The sequence below is a fragment of the Agelaius phoeniceus genome, chromosome Z (genome assembly GCF_051311805.1).
Source record: "Agelaius phoeniceus isolate bAgePho1 chromosome Z, bAgePho1.hap1, whole genome shotgun sequence".
NCBI lineage: Eukaryota > Metazoa > Chordata > Aves > Passeriformes > Icteridae > Agelaius > Agelaius phoeniceus.
This window is the reverse complement of record NC_135303.1, coordinates 65,073,750-65,095,165: the sequence shown is the minus strand read 5'-3', so window position 1 is coordinate 65,095,165 and position 21,416 is coordinate 65,073,750. Positions and strand designations below refer to the sequence as shown.

General features: G+C 35.8%; 1 protein-coding gene across 48 annotated transcripts in view; it reads right to left on the bottom strand.

Annotated features, from left to right (window-relative positions):
• PTPRD (protein tyrosine phosphatase receptor type D) overlaps nt 1–21,416 on the bottom strand; it is a 1,163,353-nt gene that overhangs the window by 222,968 nt on the left and 918,969 nt on the right. For all 48 annotated transcript variants that reach the window (XM_077171994.1, XM_077171996.1, XM_077171995.1 and 45 more), the window contains one exon: nt 179–324. In XM_077171994.1, coding sequence (XP_077028109.1) covers nt 179–324 — 146 coding nt within the window. The remainder of the gene's footprint in view (nt 1–178; nt 325–21,416) is intronic.

Below are 21,416 nucleotides of genomic sequence, written 5' to 3'. Positions count from 1 at the left end.
GGGTCTACGCACAACCAGTTTTCCAAATTAAAAACTTCATTAGAGTATTCCCACCAAATTATCCCTGATAGTCAATTCTATTCTGCTAAATCACCGTTAATAAAGCACACAAAGTGAGATTAAAAACAAAATTGGAATTAAAATGTTTTTCAGAGGAACAGAACAATGGACCTAATACCTCAAATCTCTGATTGCTGACTTTCTTTCCTTTTTTGTTCCAGACAATTTTAGGTCTTGGATCTCCTGTGGCTTGACAGATGAATGAGGCAACTCCTCCTGAAACCCCTGTCTGGTCAACGGGAGTTCTTGTAAACTTTGGTGGTGCTGAAAGAAAAAAAAAAAAAAATTATATTAATACAAGCAGTAAACATAATTTTTAAAAAAGTCGGATCAAGACTTCAAAATTTAAAAGAAGGAAATGCTTTGTTTCTCCAGTGATAGCATTCACCTGCATGAGAAAGCATTATTTTAAAAGACCTAAAAGGTCAAGAAAGTACTTACAGATTTTACTACTGAAATTTGTATTAAAACAGAAATTTGATGGCATTGGAATAGCAAGATCACACATTATATTTTATCACGATTATAAATAAAAAATCCAATTTGACTTCTGTTGCAAAATGAGCTCATCAATCAACTGGAATAATATCACGATTAGCTACTTGATGCTGTGATCACAGGGTGTCATGAAAACAGGAAGCTCACCTTTGAGACATTAAAATCAGTGACATTTAGGAGAAAGCATTTGTAATTTTGCATGGTGGAGGTAAATTATTATGTATTAAGAGTTCAGGCAAAAAGGATTGTATCAGAAGAGAGATTTATGCTTTGCTAATTTTCCTGGCAAAAATGTACCAAAACCAAAATGCAAGAGCACATTCCAGCAAAACAGTGTACTACTACTGCCATGAGGAAATTATGAAAGAACTTCTCTGATGTCAAAAATTGCCAAAACCTTAGCAAATAAAACACACTTTAAGTGAAAATACTAGAGATCCTTTCCCAGGCCTTATGTCTGGACCACAAAAAAGGCAAAAATATATTCTGATGAAGAGCATCTGGATTTCAACAAAACTGCTCTCTTTGAACCCTTTTTGTTTTAACTCAGCACCGTGATATGTAAAGAGACTCGAATCTATATACTGACATTCTGTGGCACAAGTTGTAATTGTGGGCCACCAAGTGAAAAATGACACAGTGCCATTCACCTTTAAGGTTTTTTTTTTACATTTTGTGAATGCACTGTTAGAACTCAAAGCACTGAAGGAGAAACACTTCATGACAAAGTCCAAGAGCACACAGTAACTCTGAATAGTACCTCATAGGCAGCAAATAGTACACATAGCAATAAATTAAATTAAAAACCTTTCACCAAACTTAACTGCTCTAAGGTGTACAACCAGTTTTCCAGAAATTTCTTATGCAGAACTGTCCAAAATCTGGTGAAGGACTATAGGACTATAGCTGCTATGACTCCTTACAAAAACTGAATACTGGCTTCTGCAGAGCATTATTACCTACATCGTGGAGTTGCAGAAATATGGCTGAATACTTAGCTCCAGCTACCTGAACAACAGTATTTTTGCCATCCTGCGTGAACTTTTGCTAACCAGCAATTAGTAAAGCTTTTGTTTATTAGCCACCTAGCATTAGAGGCATAGATAGCATTAGACACAGGAAACAAGGGCAGTTGTACATAATGATGCAATTTTCAACTTGTGGACTCTTCTCAAGGAAAACAAGGTTTTAAGGCTGTATATAAAATCCACTTTCTTGTATGATGTGACTAATATTATCTACATCAATAAAAAAGCTTCACAGGCCAGAATAGAATGGAATTGGGTTGATCTTTGTTTTTCACTTAGACCATAATCTAGCCGAAAAAAAATAAGGTATGTATCTGTCTGGTCAAACTTCTTTTTACATAAGTAAGACATTTCTATAAAAAAACATTGCCACAACTCTCCTCCAATATGTAATATTGGAAGTAAGTCAGTTATTTTTCAAGTATCATATGATATCAGAGAAGATAAATTATTCTTAGAACACAAATAAATTTATAAAATTATCTGCCATGGGGACAGGTAAGTACTATGCAATCCCTCTTTTTATTAGTCTATCAAAATGTTCATCTTGTTACATATAAAGCAACTACCATCAGTGTAAGGGTATGTGAAATCATAACCCAGCAGAAGCAAAAATGAAAAGTGGTATTTGTTGCCTTTATCTTTATAAAAGTTGTTAATTAAGGTTTGACACAAATTATCTCTACAATTAATGTTGTCAGTTTCTTGACATTGATTGTGACCTAAGCTGCTAGGCACTCTGACAGCAAACACAATTAAACTGCACACACAGTTGTGCTTATTAACATGAGGGCAATTTTGATTGAGAACTGACAACTATTTTTGATCTCCCTTAACAACAGCAGTGCATAGTTCAAGAAAAACTCTCCACAACACAGTTCATTAAGCACAGCAACAATCTATATGGAAACCTTCCACTGCAATTAAATCTTCCAAAAAAATAAGATGTAATATGTTACCATCTATGATACCAGAGTCTATCAGCACTTTTGGAACTCTCCTTGGTAACATCAATAAATGCAGTTAAAATCACACAACTGTAATTAAAATAAAATAAGTGAAATTCACTTAAAATCATCTCATATTTCTGTACTTAAATTTTCTTAAGAGAATCATAAAAATTGCTGCAGTATTACCTTTTAAATGCAAGAACAAGCCAAGTTTTGCTTGCTTATATAGCTGTACCTACTCAGATATTGATACTAGTAGTGAATTTTGATACCTTGTCAAGCTAAAAAGAAAAAAAAAATCAGAGTGGGGGATACCCGTAACTTGGACTTCTGAAGAGCACCACAAGCTTTGGCATTCAAGAGGCTGAGGGCTCCCACCATCTCCTACTTGGTACGCACTTCTTGCTGGGACTCTTGAGAAGCCAAAGTGACAACTACAAAACTACTGCAAATTACACTCTTAATATACAAGGGAAAATTGAATTTATTGCTAGCTCACGTTAAATACACTGAGCTTGCATTTATTTGTTTTACAGAGTTTAACCCCACAGAAATTAGGCTGCTGCTTCAATGAACAGTCAAGCTGTCCCCTCAAGGGCCCTCTCTGAAATGAGAGATGGTTTACCACTATCCAGATAGAAGTGGAGTTTTTTTGCACATTATGGCTCCATAAAATATATTTTTAAAGTGACACTAAAATAACTCATCTTGATTGGAACATTTGAATATCTTGGCATGAGCATAAGAAATTTCTTTCTTCCCTTCTGCGCCTCTACATTGACTTTCTAAAGTTTAAGTAGAGTTCTGAAACAGTGAATTGAATTAATTAATTCACATTTCATCATGTTATAGAATAATCCATTTTAAAGTTGCTGTTTTGTTCCCTGTGCTGCAGTTTAAGGAACTGTAATACTTCTCGTCTGCACTCAAATAAAATGTCTGACAAAATACTTTTGAAGTTCAGCCCCCTTTTTTCCACAGCTACTGCAAACTATTCTTGTGTAGAGACATTTTTATGGACATACTCCTCTATGAAAAGGCGAATATGAGGATAAGACTTCACCTTCTTTAAAGTGAAAGGTAAAAGGATGCCTGCAGTCCAACTACAGCTAGCTCAGCATGTGAACTTACTGTGGAAAAGACACATAGAGGATGCAGATCCTCATACATTTGTTCCCAGTTTCTCTGTTTGGGGTGTATGAAAGTTCCTAGTATAAAATAATTCAGTTTAGGACTAAACTTCATTATATGCCTGAAATACCAAAAATTTTACTAGGTCAGAACAAAAATTGCCAAAAAGTACATCATATTGTATCCTTTGTAAGCATATATAGCAAGGGTAAATAAAGACATCAGAAAAAACTAAAAATGCAAAGACACTTATTTCAAATGCCTCATTTGCTAATACATTCACACATATTTGAGGAGATTCCCTAAAAATTACAGTAACTTTTTCAGTTATAAAGACTCATTTTGTACCAATAAAAGTTGGAAGATGACAATCACAACTTTTCCCATGAAATGTTTTCACCTCAGACTCAGAAATGTAGGCTGACAGCAGAGTAAACAATGTGGTCTGGCACACATACAATCACACATACCATTTTCACTTAGCATAGTCTTACTGGTCTAGTAGCAAAAACTTTCAGGGAGTATGCAAATGGACTCACTCTGAGTAAAAAATTCTGTAGTGATTCTTCCCATGTCAAATTACACACTCAGAAATTTCTCATGCGGTAAAAATTCAAATAAACACAATTAAAAACAACCACCAAAAAACCTCAAAAATCCAGCCAAGAAAGAAAAAAGCCCACAAATCAAACCAAACCAAACCAACCCAAACCAAACCAACACCTTTATTTACCCCATTTTCCATTTTGCAACAGTCACTCTATTCTACAGACTTAGGAGACAATGCCATATATTCTAAATAAAAAGGCCATAGACTGGTTCATATTTAATGATAGTGAAGGTGGTGAAGATTCCTGTCCAGGTAAAAATGAACACTGTGGTAAAAATGAAGACTGTGATTATTGCACTTAATCACAGTCTGATACTGTACTGATGCATTACAAATTTCATGATTCGTTATTATTTTCACAATCCCTCCAGCAGTTAATATATTAAAAAACTATTATACATATACATAGTACTTAATAGAAAATCACTTAATAGAAATTTCAAAACATCCTTATATAAAGCATTAGCAGCTAATTTACCCATTAGTAATAATTTGTGTCATCAGTTAGACTGATCATTTTACAAGTAATTGTTTCACCTTAATTCTAACCTGCACTTACAGAAGACCTGCACACTGGCTATGTAAGAAAATCTAATTAGTTTTTGTTTCTGTAAGGACAAGAAATAATTTGTATTAATGAAATCTGCATAAAGAAACTACTAAGTTAACAAGTAGTATGTTCCTAAAAGCTCTTTTCTGTCAGTCACAAGCTGTGAAATTTTTCTGTTTCTCACTTAAAACTGTTTTTCATCTTAAAATTGCCCTTGCCTTAACATCCTTCAGCAAGAAGAATAGCAAAAACACAATCTTCAGATGTCATCATACTCTGAGCAGTGGAATGGTTTTATTATTATATAAATGAAAATTATTGGTATTGTGTCCTTCAACTTTTAAATGCATTTCAGCCATGCCAATGAAGTCCTGCTGAAAATTTTGATCCATTTGTTTCCCAGAAACTATTTCTAGGTACAAACAAAAGTCTGGGTAAATGAAATCAAGCAATTTTACTTTACAGGCATCACAGCATCCTCTTAAAAATTCAGTCCCTACAAAAGTAATAAAATTTTGATAATATAATTGAAACACTCATCATCCCACCTTCTTTCTTTAATATGCATTCTTCTAAAAGCAAAATCATTCAGAACAAAGGACTGGTATTTGAGAGAGGTTTCTGGTTATGGTTATGGTTTGGGGCTATTTTTCCAATTTAGCAGTAATCTCCAGTTCCCAACCTTCAATCTGCCAGAATATACCTGCCCTACAGATTAAGTAAGCAGCTCAAAAAAAAAATATCACTTGCTGATGTCTCAAGGAAAATATGAAAAGTCAATCCTATCTTTTATATTTTCAAATTTCCTTCAATTCACAGTGTCAGTGTAGTAGGCTGGCCATTAGGTTCATTCCTCCCTGAAATAAGAAGTCAAACTGCAGACTTACAAGTAATATCTCACAAGCAGGATAGGTAGGTTACATTTTCCAAAAGGTCTAATGTTAAAATAGCACACATTTAATGTGTACCTTTAAGCTCTGCAAACCTTGTTACCAGCTCATTTCATTGCAGATTATGTATGCCTTTTTTAGAGACAGACATTATCTGAGCCCTAGGGACATGGGAGGTATATGAACTAACACAGACAGCAGCAGACGTTTATTTGCCAACTAATATCATTCACACACATTCACACATGTTCATTTTAAGCTTATAATAACTGAGAGAATGAAAAAGGCTTTCACAAATAAGAAGAACTTAAGTGAAAAACCTGCGAAAAAAAGCCTTTTACTAATAGTATAGACCAATACATTTATATTTGAAGTAGAAAGAAGCTGAAGCAGTATACATTGCTGTTCTGTTTTTATTTAAACTGTTGCAAGCAACCGACTAACAATTTAAGCAGGTTTCATGAAAAATTTTTGGCACATTTAGTGTAAAACTCGGGCCAACCATTAACTACTGCCTTATTAGAGCAACACTGTGCTAAACCTAACAGGAAGCCAGGGTTTACAAGCTATCACAGACAGTCTCATAGATGATCAGATGAAAGGAGAAACCTCCCAAAACCAGGCCTACTCCCACAGCCATGCCCTCTTGCCTTCATTCCTCAGGTTGGATGCCCAGTCTCAGCTATCGGTGCTACATATGCACTAGCTTAGATACAAAATTTAGCCTGCATTTAAATACTGCTACAGAAAATGAAGTATACATTTGCCTCTGAATCTTCCCTTACTTCATGGTCTCTTCGGTTCTTTCTACACATAAATCCTGGTTTACACTAGAGTTCAAGAAAAGAGAATCAGGATGTTTGGTTCTAGTATTTGGCTAACCTGAGCACTGAAATATGCAAGCATATGACTAAGTAATACTCACTATCCAGTAAATGCATAGTAGGGCAAGAATTCTCCCTTTTTTTCCCCCATGCCCATAGGAATTCCAGCACTATTAACCCAGTGTTCATGATATTAACTCAACTGCAGATACGCCTTTAAGTCATAAAACAGCACATGTTCAAATGCACATTACAAAACAAAATAGGTATAAGCTTGTGTATATACACAATATTTATCACAAAAGTATATGTAAAAGCTAGGTGGAACTTAATTTACCTCAGTTAGAAAGAGGACCTTGCTAGTAAATCCAGTACTAAGCCTTCTTTCAGCAGCAAATAAAAAGCATGAAGTCTCTTGAATCTAAAAGGTTAGTGACGTGCACCACTTTATCCCCCAGGAATATTACATAACCTTGTCATATTCACTAATTTAACAAAAGGAAATTCTGCTTCAAAGCTCTCTACTGCTCCTTTTTCAAATTTTAATGTCTGCAGACTGCATATGAATTATTTGGTAACTGAGAGCTGACGCTCCTTTTCAATGTGCAGAGTAAAAGCAGTGAATTTTAAAATGCCAGGCAAGCTGATCTCTTTCCAAAAGAGTTTTGCTCCAAAAGAAAGGTAGGAAAAAATGAGACACTACAAGTTTCAATTAGGGACTGGGAATATCTGAGTTATGACTAGAGAGATGACCTTTAGAAGTGTTTCAGTCTTACTAAAACTCTCAAAATACAGGTACCAAAATGAGGAAGCATAAAATTGGGGCACTGTAACAATGAAATGAAACTTCCACTCATACTTTATTTATCTAAAAACAACAAAATGCATACCTTGCCATTTATGCTGATTACTGACTGTGAAAGCAAAATCAACTATCTAGTAATAATACTGACTCTACATACTAATATGATTCAGTGTTAATGCTTGACAAGGCATTCACATAAGCAAATTCTCATAATTCCTATTCAAGCAGAAGTATGCTTGTGTCTAATCAAATCTCACAGCCCATATGAACATATGCAATATGGGGAATTAAGGGGTTCAAGATGACTTTCTACTTGCAGAACAGCATTAGGAGATTACATGACTTGACATAAGCATAATTTATTGAGCTAAACTGGTAAAAAAAAAGATAGTATCATTAAGGCTGCTATAAAGTAATAATAATTAAAAAACCTAGTTAGGAGAGACTCATAAATCTCCTTCCTTCTTACTAAGTTAGGCCTGTTTCATCCCAAAACTTGATCAACACCTCCTTCTATTAATTATAAACCAACATTTACCATTTACCTACAAAGATCATTTATATGCAACCTAAATTAGATGTTCAGCCAAGTAGACAGAATATATACTCCTCTTACCAGCAAGCTCTGTGAGCTGTGCAAGGCAGCCCACCTTCAGCTGTACTGTAAGACAGGTTGGCATGGCCTGTAGGATGATGCATTGCTGATACAAAAGCAGACATTCATAAACTAGGTCAGAAAACTGTTTATAGATATTAAAAAAGATTCAGTGACTAAAGGCCCCAGTGGATTGTCCCAGTTCCTTGCCTACAAGTCACTTACAATACATCAGTGTGGTTAGCATAGCACAAGCAGCCTGCTCTGGGATATGGCTGTGCAGACATAAAAGCACTGATTAGAATGTATTTACACTGGCAGTATTTTTGATACTGTATATTTTCTGAGTCCTACTGCGTATAGGTCCTGTTGCAAATAACAACCACATTTTGTTGTCATTAAGGACAATGCACTGCAAAAATGCAAGAAATACTAGTTGTAAGGTACTCAAGGTTCATCTGCTCCATGAACCTGTACAGGGGCTAAATTTGTTCTAGATTGTCTCAAGTAAAGTTATGCCAGCATAGATTTGAAGCATATTGAAGCATGTAAAAATATGAGAACTAAAACCTCATACAAAGAAATGGACAACAGAGGTGTTACCAGATCAAGGATTTTATTAAAAAGCAAAAACACATAACCAAAAAGAAACATATCACCCCCCAAAGGTAAACTTCTAATCACTAGAAGTTCATTTCTCTTTTAATTGTGACATGTAATAGCACTTCATCCAATGACATCTATTCTGCCACCTATTACCTGAAATCACTGAAAATACAATTATTTGATATAATGTATATAGTGGTGTAACATTGCACTTGCTTTACAAGAATCTTGCAGGGTTAGTCAGGTCACTTCAGTAATTTTTAATATAATTTTCAGTGGTTAGAGATACATCTAAGATAAACCTGTAGTGCTGTGCCTAGCTTATATCTATCTCATCTATCTCTCAATAATGTATTTTCCATTCTTCTGTCTTTAACATAAATTTGTTCTTCTTTTAAAAAGAGATACCAAGAAATCATAACACTACCTACACCTGATACTCAGTCAAGAGCATGCTATTAAAAGAATGGCGTAAGACTCTGTAGGACACAATCAAACCTTTTTTTCTTAAAATAAATAAGGAAAAAAATTACATTTGACCTAGCATAGAGATTTTCACTCTGAAATCTGTTACAATTGGAAAGTATGATTCATGGCCATCGTTAAAAGAAAAGTATAAATTTCTAAAATATAACTACCAACCAGGATCTGCTTCTTTATTTTCTTACTAAGGCAGATAGGTCTCTACAACAACTATAAAAATAATTTTTAAAAAATAGTATCAGTCCTAGTCATGCTTTCCTTTTAAGTTCATATCTAAGTAGCATGAAGAAAAAAAATTCACTGAAGTTTAGTCTCAAGAGATAGGACTGGAAGCCAGAAGCACTGAAAGTGGCAGCTGGCTCCTGGACAGAAGGGAGGGCTGACAGCCAAAACTTTGTAATTCTAATCCCATCTCTGTTAATTGCTTGCTGTTTAGCTTCAGGCAAATTACTTAACCTCCGTGTCTCAATTTACTTAATTCCAGGATTATGCTACTTAGATTATGTCGGAAAACATAGGGAAGAGTATTACAGTTGTTACTGCCACTGTATTTACAAAATTTGTGCAGGGATTTGTGCTCATGCATTGAATGAAATGTTCCAGTTTAAGTCCTACCTACTTACTACATAGGTGACACTTCTATCAGGGCAAAGAAGACAAAAATGAACAAACAAACCGTACTCAAATCTAAATTTGAAGTGTCAGTAGAAATCAGTAGCTATTTGAAAAACTTACTAGTCTTGGAAAACTGCAGTCCTCTGCATATCAGTATTGCAAATTGTTGGTTTAATTAGCACTCTTTTCTCTAAGGAAATGAGCTCACATTGCTCAAGTGTACAGAGTAAGAACTGCTCATTTTGACTCTAAGAAGTATGTACTCAAAGGAGTACACTAAGAGGTATGTACTTCGATAAATTACAATAAATTATCTCTGCAAAATGTATCATTCTGCATCATAACTAAATTTCAGTGATATATGATTAATATTGTGTGTGTCCACTTAAATAATAGAATTGAATGCTTTAAATGTACTATTAACATTTACCATGTTAATAGTAACAATCATTAAAATATTCATCTAGATAACAGTAAATATATATACAGCCGTTTAGATCTAATATGAATGTTCAAAAATTAGAGATTTAAGGAAATTGTATTTTCCATATCGAGCTTCAGCAGCCTCTTGAAAGTATACTTGAAAATGGCTGACTGTTTGTTCATGAAGAGAACTGAGAACCTTGGTTGGCTGTCAATCGATTCAACTTTCTGTATGTCTTAATCTCAACGGCCAATTCAAAATGTAGAAAATATCAAGTGATCAATCACTGCACTCCATCATCAGAGCTACTATCTGCTTATGGAAATATTTACAAAAGGTAGAAGATAATCTGCACTGTTTCAAAAATTAATTTTTCACTGATTTGTTCCTTCTGAATACAAAAAGACAACCAGAAATGAACTTCTCACAAAAAACTGAAAGTACTGACAAAAATTCATATGAGGTTAGATTACTAAAGCTGGGGATGCAACTAATATGGCAGCGCACCAAACAGAACACAAAATAACTGGTATCAAATATCCAAATATAAAATGAATTGGGCTGTGGAAAGACAGGAATAAGAGAAAAGATAAAAAAAGCTCATTTCATAAAAAAAAAAAAAAAAGATAAAAAGAAAAAGAGAAGCAGAAATTAATATTCAAACAGGGCAGAAGGATAACCCAAACCAAGATGAATCTCAGGTCTACTGAAGTAAAAATTTAGGTAAAAATAAAATCTTTACATATTACCACAATGCCAGTCAGTCACATATCTTTAGTAAAAAATTAAGAATGTTTGAAAACTTACATTTCAGTGTATATGAAAGTTGCTTGCTCCCAAGGGCGGTCTAGAAAGTTGTAATTTAATCTTTACGTTCTTTAACATGCAATACCTCTCATAAGATAATAGTAAAACCTCTTGAATGAATTACTGTATTGTTCATAAATCACAAGAATCAATTACTACATGTATTGTTCCTTCACTGAATGCCTTTAGAAAAGCAGCTTCTGGTTGTTCAATAATTTGGCATCTTACTGTGTCATAAGCTGGCACACACAACTGGAAAAAATTCTAATTAGAGTTAGCAATAAATATTGAGAAGTTAGACTTTTATGCTTGCTCTTGTAAAACAAATCCTCTTTTAAAAGTAGACAGCTTTCAAAAAAAAAATCTTGGAAGGTTTTGGTCTCATTACTCTTAACTTCTCACTGCAATAGTAACAATATAATGTAACACAATATATGGTACCAAAACAAAAGGAAGGTGGGGAAAAGAATTAATATAAAATTATTACTGACAGAAATGAAAATCAGCCCACTGAAGTACCGGATGTATTTTTTAATGTGTTTGGCCTTAACCACAGCAACACTTTTAATGATTAGGAATAATAGATTTGAACATCTGTGTGCTTTCTTCCTCCTCAAAAGACAGCCATGTAGTAAATTGATACGAACATGCTTAATCTTGTATCAACCTGTAGCATAACAACACGGTATATAAAAGTCTTTTGTTGTGATTATATAATTAGTTGTGCATGGGTATACAGGAACATATCTGCTGGGTAGAGCTAACACAAGTAGAGTTTTCACTCTTCCCAATGCAGGAGATTCCACTGGCCAAGGACCTCCAACCTGTGACATCCTACCTGGTATCAAAAGCTGCAAACATAATGACCTGTGGTCTCTGTTTATTTTTAAGGTTCTCACTTACTGGATGTAGTAGCTTCTCTGAAGTTGTTCCCTGTTACCAGGACAAGAGTAGTAGGATGTTTCCAACTGCTCCTTCCTGGAGACAAAAAAGCTATATGCCCGGATATGGAGACACCAAGAATGGGGAAATTAATATAGTGTATACAAGACTAGGTTAATAGGAAATTATTTTATGTTATAAATATAAATTCATAAGAAAGAAATACAGAAAAAAATATTGAGGTAGCTTACTCTCAAGAAGACATACTTCACTTTCTGTAGTTAAGAACTGCTGTTTGTTCAAGGAAATAATCATGCTTTCAGACCAAGGTTACAGATTACCAGTCACGTAAAAAAAAATCAGAACTTATAAGGCTGATTATATGACTTAATGTAGCAAAAAAAAAGAAAAAAAAAAACTAAAAAAGAAAAAACAGTACAAGAAAAAATGAAAGACTGTTTTTTCATTTGAGAGCATAAGGCTAATGTGGTTATTTATAGCACCCAACACTTTAAATAGTGTCAAAGCATCCCTCACCTTTGAGTTTGCCCATACTGCAGTAAATCTTGTAAGTACAGTCATATACACATGTTCTAGTCAGTTTTAATTAAGGTAAGGCAATACAATTAACTGTTAGCCACAGATCCCTCAAGCAGGCAGAGAACTACATGGACCTTGCAGACAATCAGGCTATGCTGTCTGCCTAATGGTTACGGTAGCCAGAGCATATCTAAACAGTCACAACTATGTTCAACTTCAGAACTGACACAACTATCCAACAACAAACTTTCAAGTTCCTTATAATGTCTCTCTGCAAAACCTATACCAATCCATATTCCACTACACACACTTAGTTCCATTGCTTTCTGCAATCCTTTACAAAGGTGTTAGTTTTGTCACTATCAAAATGAAGTTTTGTATAGGTGTGTAAATCTTTCCATACTGGTGACCTCCAAGTTCAAATCTCCTGTAACACTTGAATGTCAAATTTCTTTTTCAACCCACCAGCACATTTTCTTTTTTCAAGTGGAACTGAGTTCTTTATCCGATACATATCTTGAGCCTCCCCTGTTCTCTCAGATCTGAGAATTTAAGTCCTTTCTGATCGAAGTAAGGGCTTATTTCTTAAGCTTTCTGATCGTTTCCCAGTGAATGCTTCCACCATGCCCTCAATTTCTTCCTTATCTTGTTTACAGGTGATTCCTCTGCACCATAGCAAAGAAGTATGAAATTAGTTCAACGGCTAAAGCATTACACTGTTAAAAGGCAGGATCCCTATGACAAAGTAATTTTAATTGCCAAACACTGCAAATAGAAAAAATATTTGATTTTGAACTGTAGAGCCAGAGCCAATTGTCTGCATCATTGCTATTTGAAAATACTCATGTTCTTTCCCACATTCTGATTCACTTTGACCTTTCAGGACTGAATAAATTAACCTCTTTTCTGAAAGAAATAAAAGGACAATAAAAGTCAGGTAGGTGTGCATAGTTTTGTGTGAATGAACAATGAAGAACAGATTAAAAAGTCATACAGTTCCCTCCAATGTCCAGACATATACTTCTAGGAGCAGCTATCTTACTCCCAAGATCAGATGAATGTTTAAAAAGGCCACCATAGAACTGAGTGCTTAAGTGAATGATGTAAAAACACGCAGATTATTGAAATAAATTCCACCCTGGATACTTCGCACAGATGATTAAACCCATTATGGATTTTCCTTTCTATTTTTAACCATTTTTCTAAGAATGGAGCTATTAGGTTCTTCAAATGCTGTGAAAAATACACTAAATTTTGCTTTAAATCACAACAGTGAAATAATGGTGCCAAAGAAAATCTGCTGCCTGGTATTCCTAAATAGAGTCAGCCTTTTGACCATATAGCTAGACTTTGTATGGTCGTGAAGTACGTCAGTACCAGTACTGCTTTTCAAGACAAAGCATCTGTAAAGTTTCTAAAGATTTTTACAGTTATGTTCACAAAATGAGGATTGTCTAATATATGGCCCAGTGGACATGGGTATTAATAGAAGTAGAGATTTTGGAGAACAGCATTTTTTCCTGAACTGCCACATTGCTACCAAACTTGACTAGGTTTCTTACACAACTAAATTTCTGTGAAAGATCATTAGAGTGTGGCAACCCTTGAAGACAGGACTGCTTTTAAAATATTATTTTTCTACTTAATTAGAAAGTCACCTAAGTCATTAATTGATACTATGTTTGGTTCAAGAGATTTTACCCATTACATATCTCTAATTATGTAAAATTTTCCCTTTCTTGAGGGAAATATGGACAATATGAGCAGGTAAACTGACTTCTTAAATGAGCAGCCTAATTCCTTCACTAGTGTAAGCTGCTCGATAATCAGCAGTAACAGTGACAATGCTTAAATTTATGTAAGTTGAAGATTTGGTCCATTTTTTCAGATTCAGCTTGAGAAGAACATGTGAAGTACTGTGATCAGGTTACTACTTACATAGCTTCCAAAAATAAAAAATTTGCAAACTTACCTTCTTATGCACAATCTGACTTTCAAAGTTGGATGGATAGACTGATACTACTCATACCTGTGCTCAAGCAAAGACTCACCATATCAAGTAACCATAACACAGAGTACAGGATGAATTCCATAGGTTATGAACTAATTATTTGGCTGACAGGCACTCATACTACACTGCACAAAAAGTTAGTAAGTAAATGGGAGTTTTCCTATGAGACAAAAACAAACCTGTGTTTCTAATGAACTAATTAAAATATTGTGCTTGAGTTTTGCAGATAAAAATATAAATAGGTTTGAGTTTCTGATAAAAAAATTTCTTCAAAAGAATTTAAAATCAATTTACTAAAATTCAAGACTGGATATTGGTTTAGCTCAGAAAGTATGAGCACAGAATTTCTTTTCATAGAATTACAAAACACCCTAGTTGAAAGTGACGCACAAATATCATAAAGTACAATTGTGGTCTTGAACTGAACAGTCCTAAGACTCACACCATGTGTCTGAGAGCATTGTCCAAATTCTCCTTGAACTCTGTCAGGCTTAGTGCTGTGACCACTTCCCTGGGGAACCTGTTCCAGTGCTCAAACGCCCTCTGGGTGAAGAACCTTTTTGTAATATCCAGTCTAAATCTCCCCTGACAGAAGTTTATGCTGCTGCCTCAGGTCCTGTCACTGGTCACCAGAGAGAAGAGAATAATTCTGGAATTTCATTCCAAAAGTATGTGCAATTCCGCAAGTAGAAAATAGGTATTTATTCATCCTAATCTTTATTCTTATTTCATTAACTGTAGTTGCTAATTCATTTTCTCTTAATCCTAACTAAATTCTAGAGTTATATTCATAAGGTAACAACTACAAGGAGAAGAGAGAGAGATATAAACACTTCAAATTCATATACAGTTTGTTTAGACTTCAGCATTTTTGAATGGCAAGAAACAGGAGACAGAGCGCAAAGCTAGTTTGTAGCTATGAAAGAAAATCTATCGTGTTTTTTATGTATTTGGTAAATCTAGCTCTGCTCCTACAGCATAAAAAATTTACACTAAAGTAGAAATTCTAGCAGCCTGTAGTGAAAGTATTCCCTGTGAAATGAGGCCAAATATGTATCTGTGTGTCCTTATATAAAAAACCTCCATATGTATTGGATGAAATTCTTTGTAGCACTTCATCACACCACTATGTTTCAAAAGTCCTGGTAAATATCCAGGCTACATTGGTAGTGGGCCTTAAGTTTCCCTCTGTATTGATTGGCATGATCAACTTCTTCCAGGTCTGTTACTCCTCCCCCCTGTAATCTTGGAAGAAATCAAGAAAAATTCCAGTGAAATAAAGCTAATGAGTGGGTAAACAATGATGAACAGGAATTGCATTACAAAATAATAAATAATGCATTTATTTATATCAGCATTATTTAGAATTTGTAGAACCTTTAGCACCCTCATAAAATTTGATCTGAATTTGCTATATTCAGCAAACCAGAAAGGATAATCTTCCTTCAAGAATGCTTAAAATCTTAATCTTACCCCCTAAAAATGTTTGCAATCTACATATAAGATAAGGTGGACATTAACACAGTACACTGAAAATATGAGAGAGTTTTAGTTTGCAGGAATGGCATTAAAAATGAATTCTACTAACTTTCTAACAATTGTTGAATTTTTAGCAGAGCAAAATGCAGCTGAAGGAAAGATTTGAAGTGTCTTTGCAGATAACTATGGAAAATTAAACTTTTGCTTATCTTTCTTAATAGCCTGCAATGCAGGTTTACACAAACCTGTAAAATGGCCTCCAAAACAAAACATGTAAGAAAGAAGTCACTATCTCTGCACTCTGGTTTGTAATTGCTGGAGCTGTTACAGGAGAATGCTCATCAGCCTGACTCACAAGCAACTCTGCTGCTGACGCACAGATATTAAAATTACAGAAAATATATTGAAAGGTAATCAGTGATCTCATTTATTAAGAAAAGAGCACATTTCAGACAAGTGAGAAATTGAGAGCTTACAGTAAATACATCTTATGTCTTCAGGTTGTAACCATCAACACAAAATACTTCCTCAATCAGGAAACTGACTCCAATCTCACATTTTAGGGTCGAATTACTCTTTATTTTTCATTTTGCCCACTGGGTGTATGTCCTAAGATGCTGAATTGTATCCCCATTCATCTGTTTAGGCCAGAAGTAAGTTTTGCACCTGTAAAACTAGATCTTGGAGTGAAGTGGGGAGAAGGAGAAGTGGTGGAATGTCTAAGGTGGTTGCATCCAAAAACATGAAGAGCTTCAGCTTCTCTCTTGGTGTGTGTTGTCTGCAGCGGCAGGGAGCTCTCCTTTGCTTTTGGTTAGTTTTTTTTAGTTAGCTGAGGCAGAGATGCTCCCCAGACTGTTGCTTTTCTGTTTCTTGGAGCTGATTGGACCTGCTCTGGACTGAAAACCGAGAAGAGCATCAGGAGCTCATGCCTGTGGCCCACCAGGGCCTGGGACACAGCATTTTCCAGCAGGGTCTGATAAGAGACTACGTGAGCTGAGCTACACCCCACGAAAAGGACTTTCTGAATTTGCCATGTCTCAGAACAGTGAGAGGTTTTACTGTCTAATATTATTATTTTTATTTTTTTATGCTCATGAATACTTTGGATGTTAAATAACTAAAGATTTTTTCCACTTTTCTCCAAGGAAATCTTTTCCCCTACCAGAAGGGGGAGGGGCCACTTTAATCTGTTTTCAAGAGGGACCCCTTTGGAAATTTCCTTCTAAATTAGCCCTAAGGCAGGATAGTGTAACAGGAATTCAATATCTTGTTTCAGTTCAGGAAATACGGGATCACAGCCAGCAGATACCCAAAATACCTGTCTCATATTAGAACCTGAGACTAGGATGTTCAGCATGGAGAAGGTTCTGGGAGCTCTTATAATATCCTTCCAGTGACCAAAGGGGTCTTAAAAGAAAGAGGGAGAGGTACTCTTACCAAGAATAAGAGCAATGACAGGACAAGGGGTGAAGGTTTTATACTGAACAAGGGTAAATTTAAATTGGACATAAGAGAGAAATTCTCTCTGTGAGAGCTGTGAGGCACTGAACCCATCCCTAGAAGTGTTCAAGGCCAATGTGGATGGGCCTTTGAGCAATCTGGTCCATATGGAATGTATCCATGTCCATTGCAAAGGGTTCTGAACCATAAGTCATTCAAAGTCCCTTCAAACCACTCTATGATTCTTATCTGCTAGAAAGCTTTTCTTACCTACTTATCATTCAGATCACTCCAGATTCTGTTTTCCAGTCAAATAAACATCCCAGCCAATACATTAAATCTGCCATTGACAACTTACAGCAGTTGAGACTTCAGCTCTCCTTCTGCTATAAAATAGCAATGTATTGTAGTATGTAATGAGACATTTACTTTCTGGAGCTGTAAAAGAGATACAAACAAGCTAAGCTACATAATGATAAATGCCATTGGTTTAATGAATCTGCATTTTTGTACTTCTGTCAGGATAGAAGTCTGCATCCATACAGATTTGTACACTTCCGAACTTGCAATTTTTTGCTCAAATTGTAACATGAAGAATCCCGTAAGTTATTATTTAAAAATTTAAATATTTAATGACTGCCATTGACCTCCTTCCCTACTGAAAAGCCTATAACATATTATATGGCTGATGTCAAATATTTGTTTAGGCTGCAGTTAAACTGTAGTTGCAAAAATTGATCTTGTTCATGAAAACATTGTGTATTTCAAAAAGAGCCATATATGTGACAAATATATGGTCAAACAGCATAGTGGGTTGACCCTGCCTAGGTGTTAACTGCACACCAAAACCTCTGTCACTTCCCTCCTCAGCCTATGGAGTGGAGAGAAAATACACCAAAAGACACATAGGTCAAAAGAAGGACAGGGAGATCATTCACCAGGTACTATCACAGACAAACCAGACTCAGAGAAATTAATGTATTTATTACCAATCAAAGACAGTAGATTAATGAGAAATAAACCTTTCCCTGACCTCTCCCTTTTTCCTGGGCTCAACTTCATTTTTGTTTTTCTCTCCCTCCTTCCCTTGAGCATCACAGAGAGACAGGGAATGAGTTCATCACACCTTGTCTGCCACTCCCTTCTCCTCACCCTCCACCCTTGCTTCAGGGGAGGGTCCCTCCCACAGGAACAGTCCTCCATGAACTTCTTCAACACAAGTCTTTCAAACGTAGGACTGGAAAAGGGTAAGGAAACCTTAATGAAAAGAGTAAGGCAGCATGGATCCCCCACAGGGTCACCGGCCTGGTCAGCAATCCCTAGCTGCAGCAGGAGCCTCTCACAGGGCCACTGCCTTCTTTGGGCACATCCACCTGCTCCATGGGGTCCTTCATGGCTGTAGATGGATGGGTGTCTGCTTCATCAGGGACTGCAGGGCCACAGCTGCCTCACCACGGTCTTCACCACGGGCTGCAGGGGAACCTGCTCTGCTGCTGGGACCACCTCCTCGCCCTCCTTCTCCACTGACCTGGGTGTCTGCAGGGTTGTTTCTCTCACATATTCCCTCCCACTCCTTGTGCTTTTCTGCCTGCAATTGCCAGAGCATGGCAACTTCCTTCCCTTTCTTAAATCTGTTATCCCCGAGGCACTACCACCATTACTGATGGGCTTGCCTTTGGCCAACAGCAGGTCCATCCTCCTTCCATCTGGCATTGGCTTTGTTGGATATGAGGGAAACTTCAAACAGCTTCTCACAGAAGACACCTCTGTGGCCCCCTTCTACCAAAAACTTTACCTAGTACAAACAGTGATTACTTTCTACTTTCTGCTTAACAACCTGCCTGATGTCTCTGTACTCTATAGCATTGCCATCTTTCCAGACCCTCCTAAGCTTTTACTTTCCACAATTCCCTGATCTATTCATTGTACAACTTCAATGAAGAATGAAAGATGCAAAGGGCTTACAGCAAAGAGCCTGAGCCTGAAGCCTGGCAGATGGCCAAGGAAAGAAAGCCTGTGTAATTGCATTATCTTGCACCCATATAGGGAAATAGAAAGTTACAAGAATATCTTTGATTCTAGCACTTCCCGCTAAGTAAAAACACAGAAATCTTCACAAAGTTGGTTTTTTATTCCTATTAGAAAAAGAATTCTACAGTATAATATGTATTTATACAAATTCCAAGTCATCTGCACACTTCTGCTGATATATAGGAGCAGCAGCAGCATAAAGCAACCTGTAATCACTAAAGCTGGTAAGTCTGGTTGAAAATAGAAGACAGCCAACCATTACTCTACTCAGTTTAGAGACTATTCTTATAAAACAAAGAAATCCTTGATCCTGTGAAACCTAGATTAATTCTCAGGCTATGTAGAACAAAACTTTCACTGCTTTTCCCCCCACTGGTTTGTCCTTCCACAGCTCCAGTCATGCTTACTATGTCAACTCTCTCTCCAACAATCCACAATCCTCACATCTTGCTTCTCATTTGTCTTGTTTCTAAATCACAGATTTTCTGCTCACATCTTCCCAGTCCTGTATCTTGCTATAAACCATTCCCCCCATCTTTCCACAAATGCAGTGTTTTCCATTAGGACTATGAATTTTGTTAACATGAAACAGTAACTAAAAAAATTTTATTTTGAAACTATTTCAACAATCATTCAGCTTTAAATTCATTCTAGTGTTAGCAGTTTTTATGTCATATTGTAGATACGAAATCCAACGTTTGTTCTGGAATACCATCTTTAGAAAGTCACATATACACCTCTTTTTTTTTTTCTTTTTTTAATGTTTCACCTTAATTCAAAGGAATAATGACCTATACTTAATACTATGACATAATAAAAGAGCATAAATGAAAACTTCCAGACACTGTAAGCAGCAGAGATGCCAGTTATGTAACTATCTAGCCAAGCCAAGCAAACTATATCCAGTATATATTTTGTTTTTTATTGTTACATTCTTATATAATCATATTCCACTTACTTTAAACTGTAATGGTGAGAATACATCAGACGAAACTACAGCTGACAAATTCCTTCTTTTTTCTCTACTACTAATACAGCTGTAGTATGGTGTTTAACAGAGACTATTTCAACAGCTACTCCAGTCTGCACATTTGAAAATGATGCAATGTAACAGCAATGGACATCTTCCTCATTTACATTCTCAGCAGACAATTAAAACCTGATGGCTTTCCTTTTTTAAATAAATCTGAGTCAGATAGTTCCATCCCTTAGGTATAAATAAAATACTGTTCTGAGTTATTTATTTAAAGATTCAACTGCCATATGGCAAACAGCCTGCATGCCTTTGTCATCTGCAAGGCATGCAACATTTTCCTGTTCAGCTTCAGCAAGAGCCTAAGCATAAACTTCAAGCTGTAAGATATAACAAGCAGGAAGGATACTTGTCTTGGATACCTATTCACAATTTCAAGGAAAAGGCAGATGTCAGACACAGAAGTTCTGCCAAGGTATATCCTGTATTATTTGGCTTCTAACTAATACACCATTTTGCATGGTCTTACTTCTGTCACACAAGGATGCTTAATGAGATCAGAAAGAATGAAGAAGGATCAGGTTGACACTTCCCTGGCAGTGGGAAGCAACTCCCTGCAACACAGTCACCTGTATTTCAGCTTCAAAAGAAGTTAAATGACATGTTTTCAGAGATCTCTTTGTCCTGAGTTCAGCATAAAACAGAAGAAAATGTTAAGGTGTAAAATACTCTCCATTCAGGTACTATGCATTTACCACACCTAACTGAGACTCTAGACCATTAGCAACCACATTTCTATTCTGTACCTACTCCTTAAAATTAAGCTTAGGCTGTACCTAGCAAAACACAGCAATGTGTAGCCTTTATATTTTTCCAACTGATGAAACAGCAGACTATACACAAAATATCAATTTACCTTTTCAGACATACTTCACTTTTTTTTCCCCATATGGAAGGAATTCACTTCCAAAAAGCTAATTCTAGCATAGTTTCTATTAAGCACAGTTACAAACATTAGAAATTATCTGATCTCAATTCAGTTGTTGTTGTTATTATTATTATTATTTTAAATTATCCTCTCTCTAACAAGATGGTACAGCTTTTAAAAAAGCCATAAAAAAGCTTTTGCATATGTGTATAAAGTTTTTCATATTTTTAGCTGTACTTTCAACAGAATCACTCCC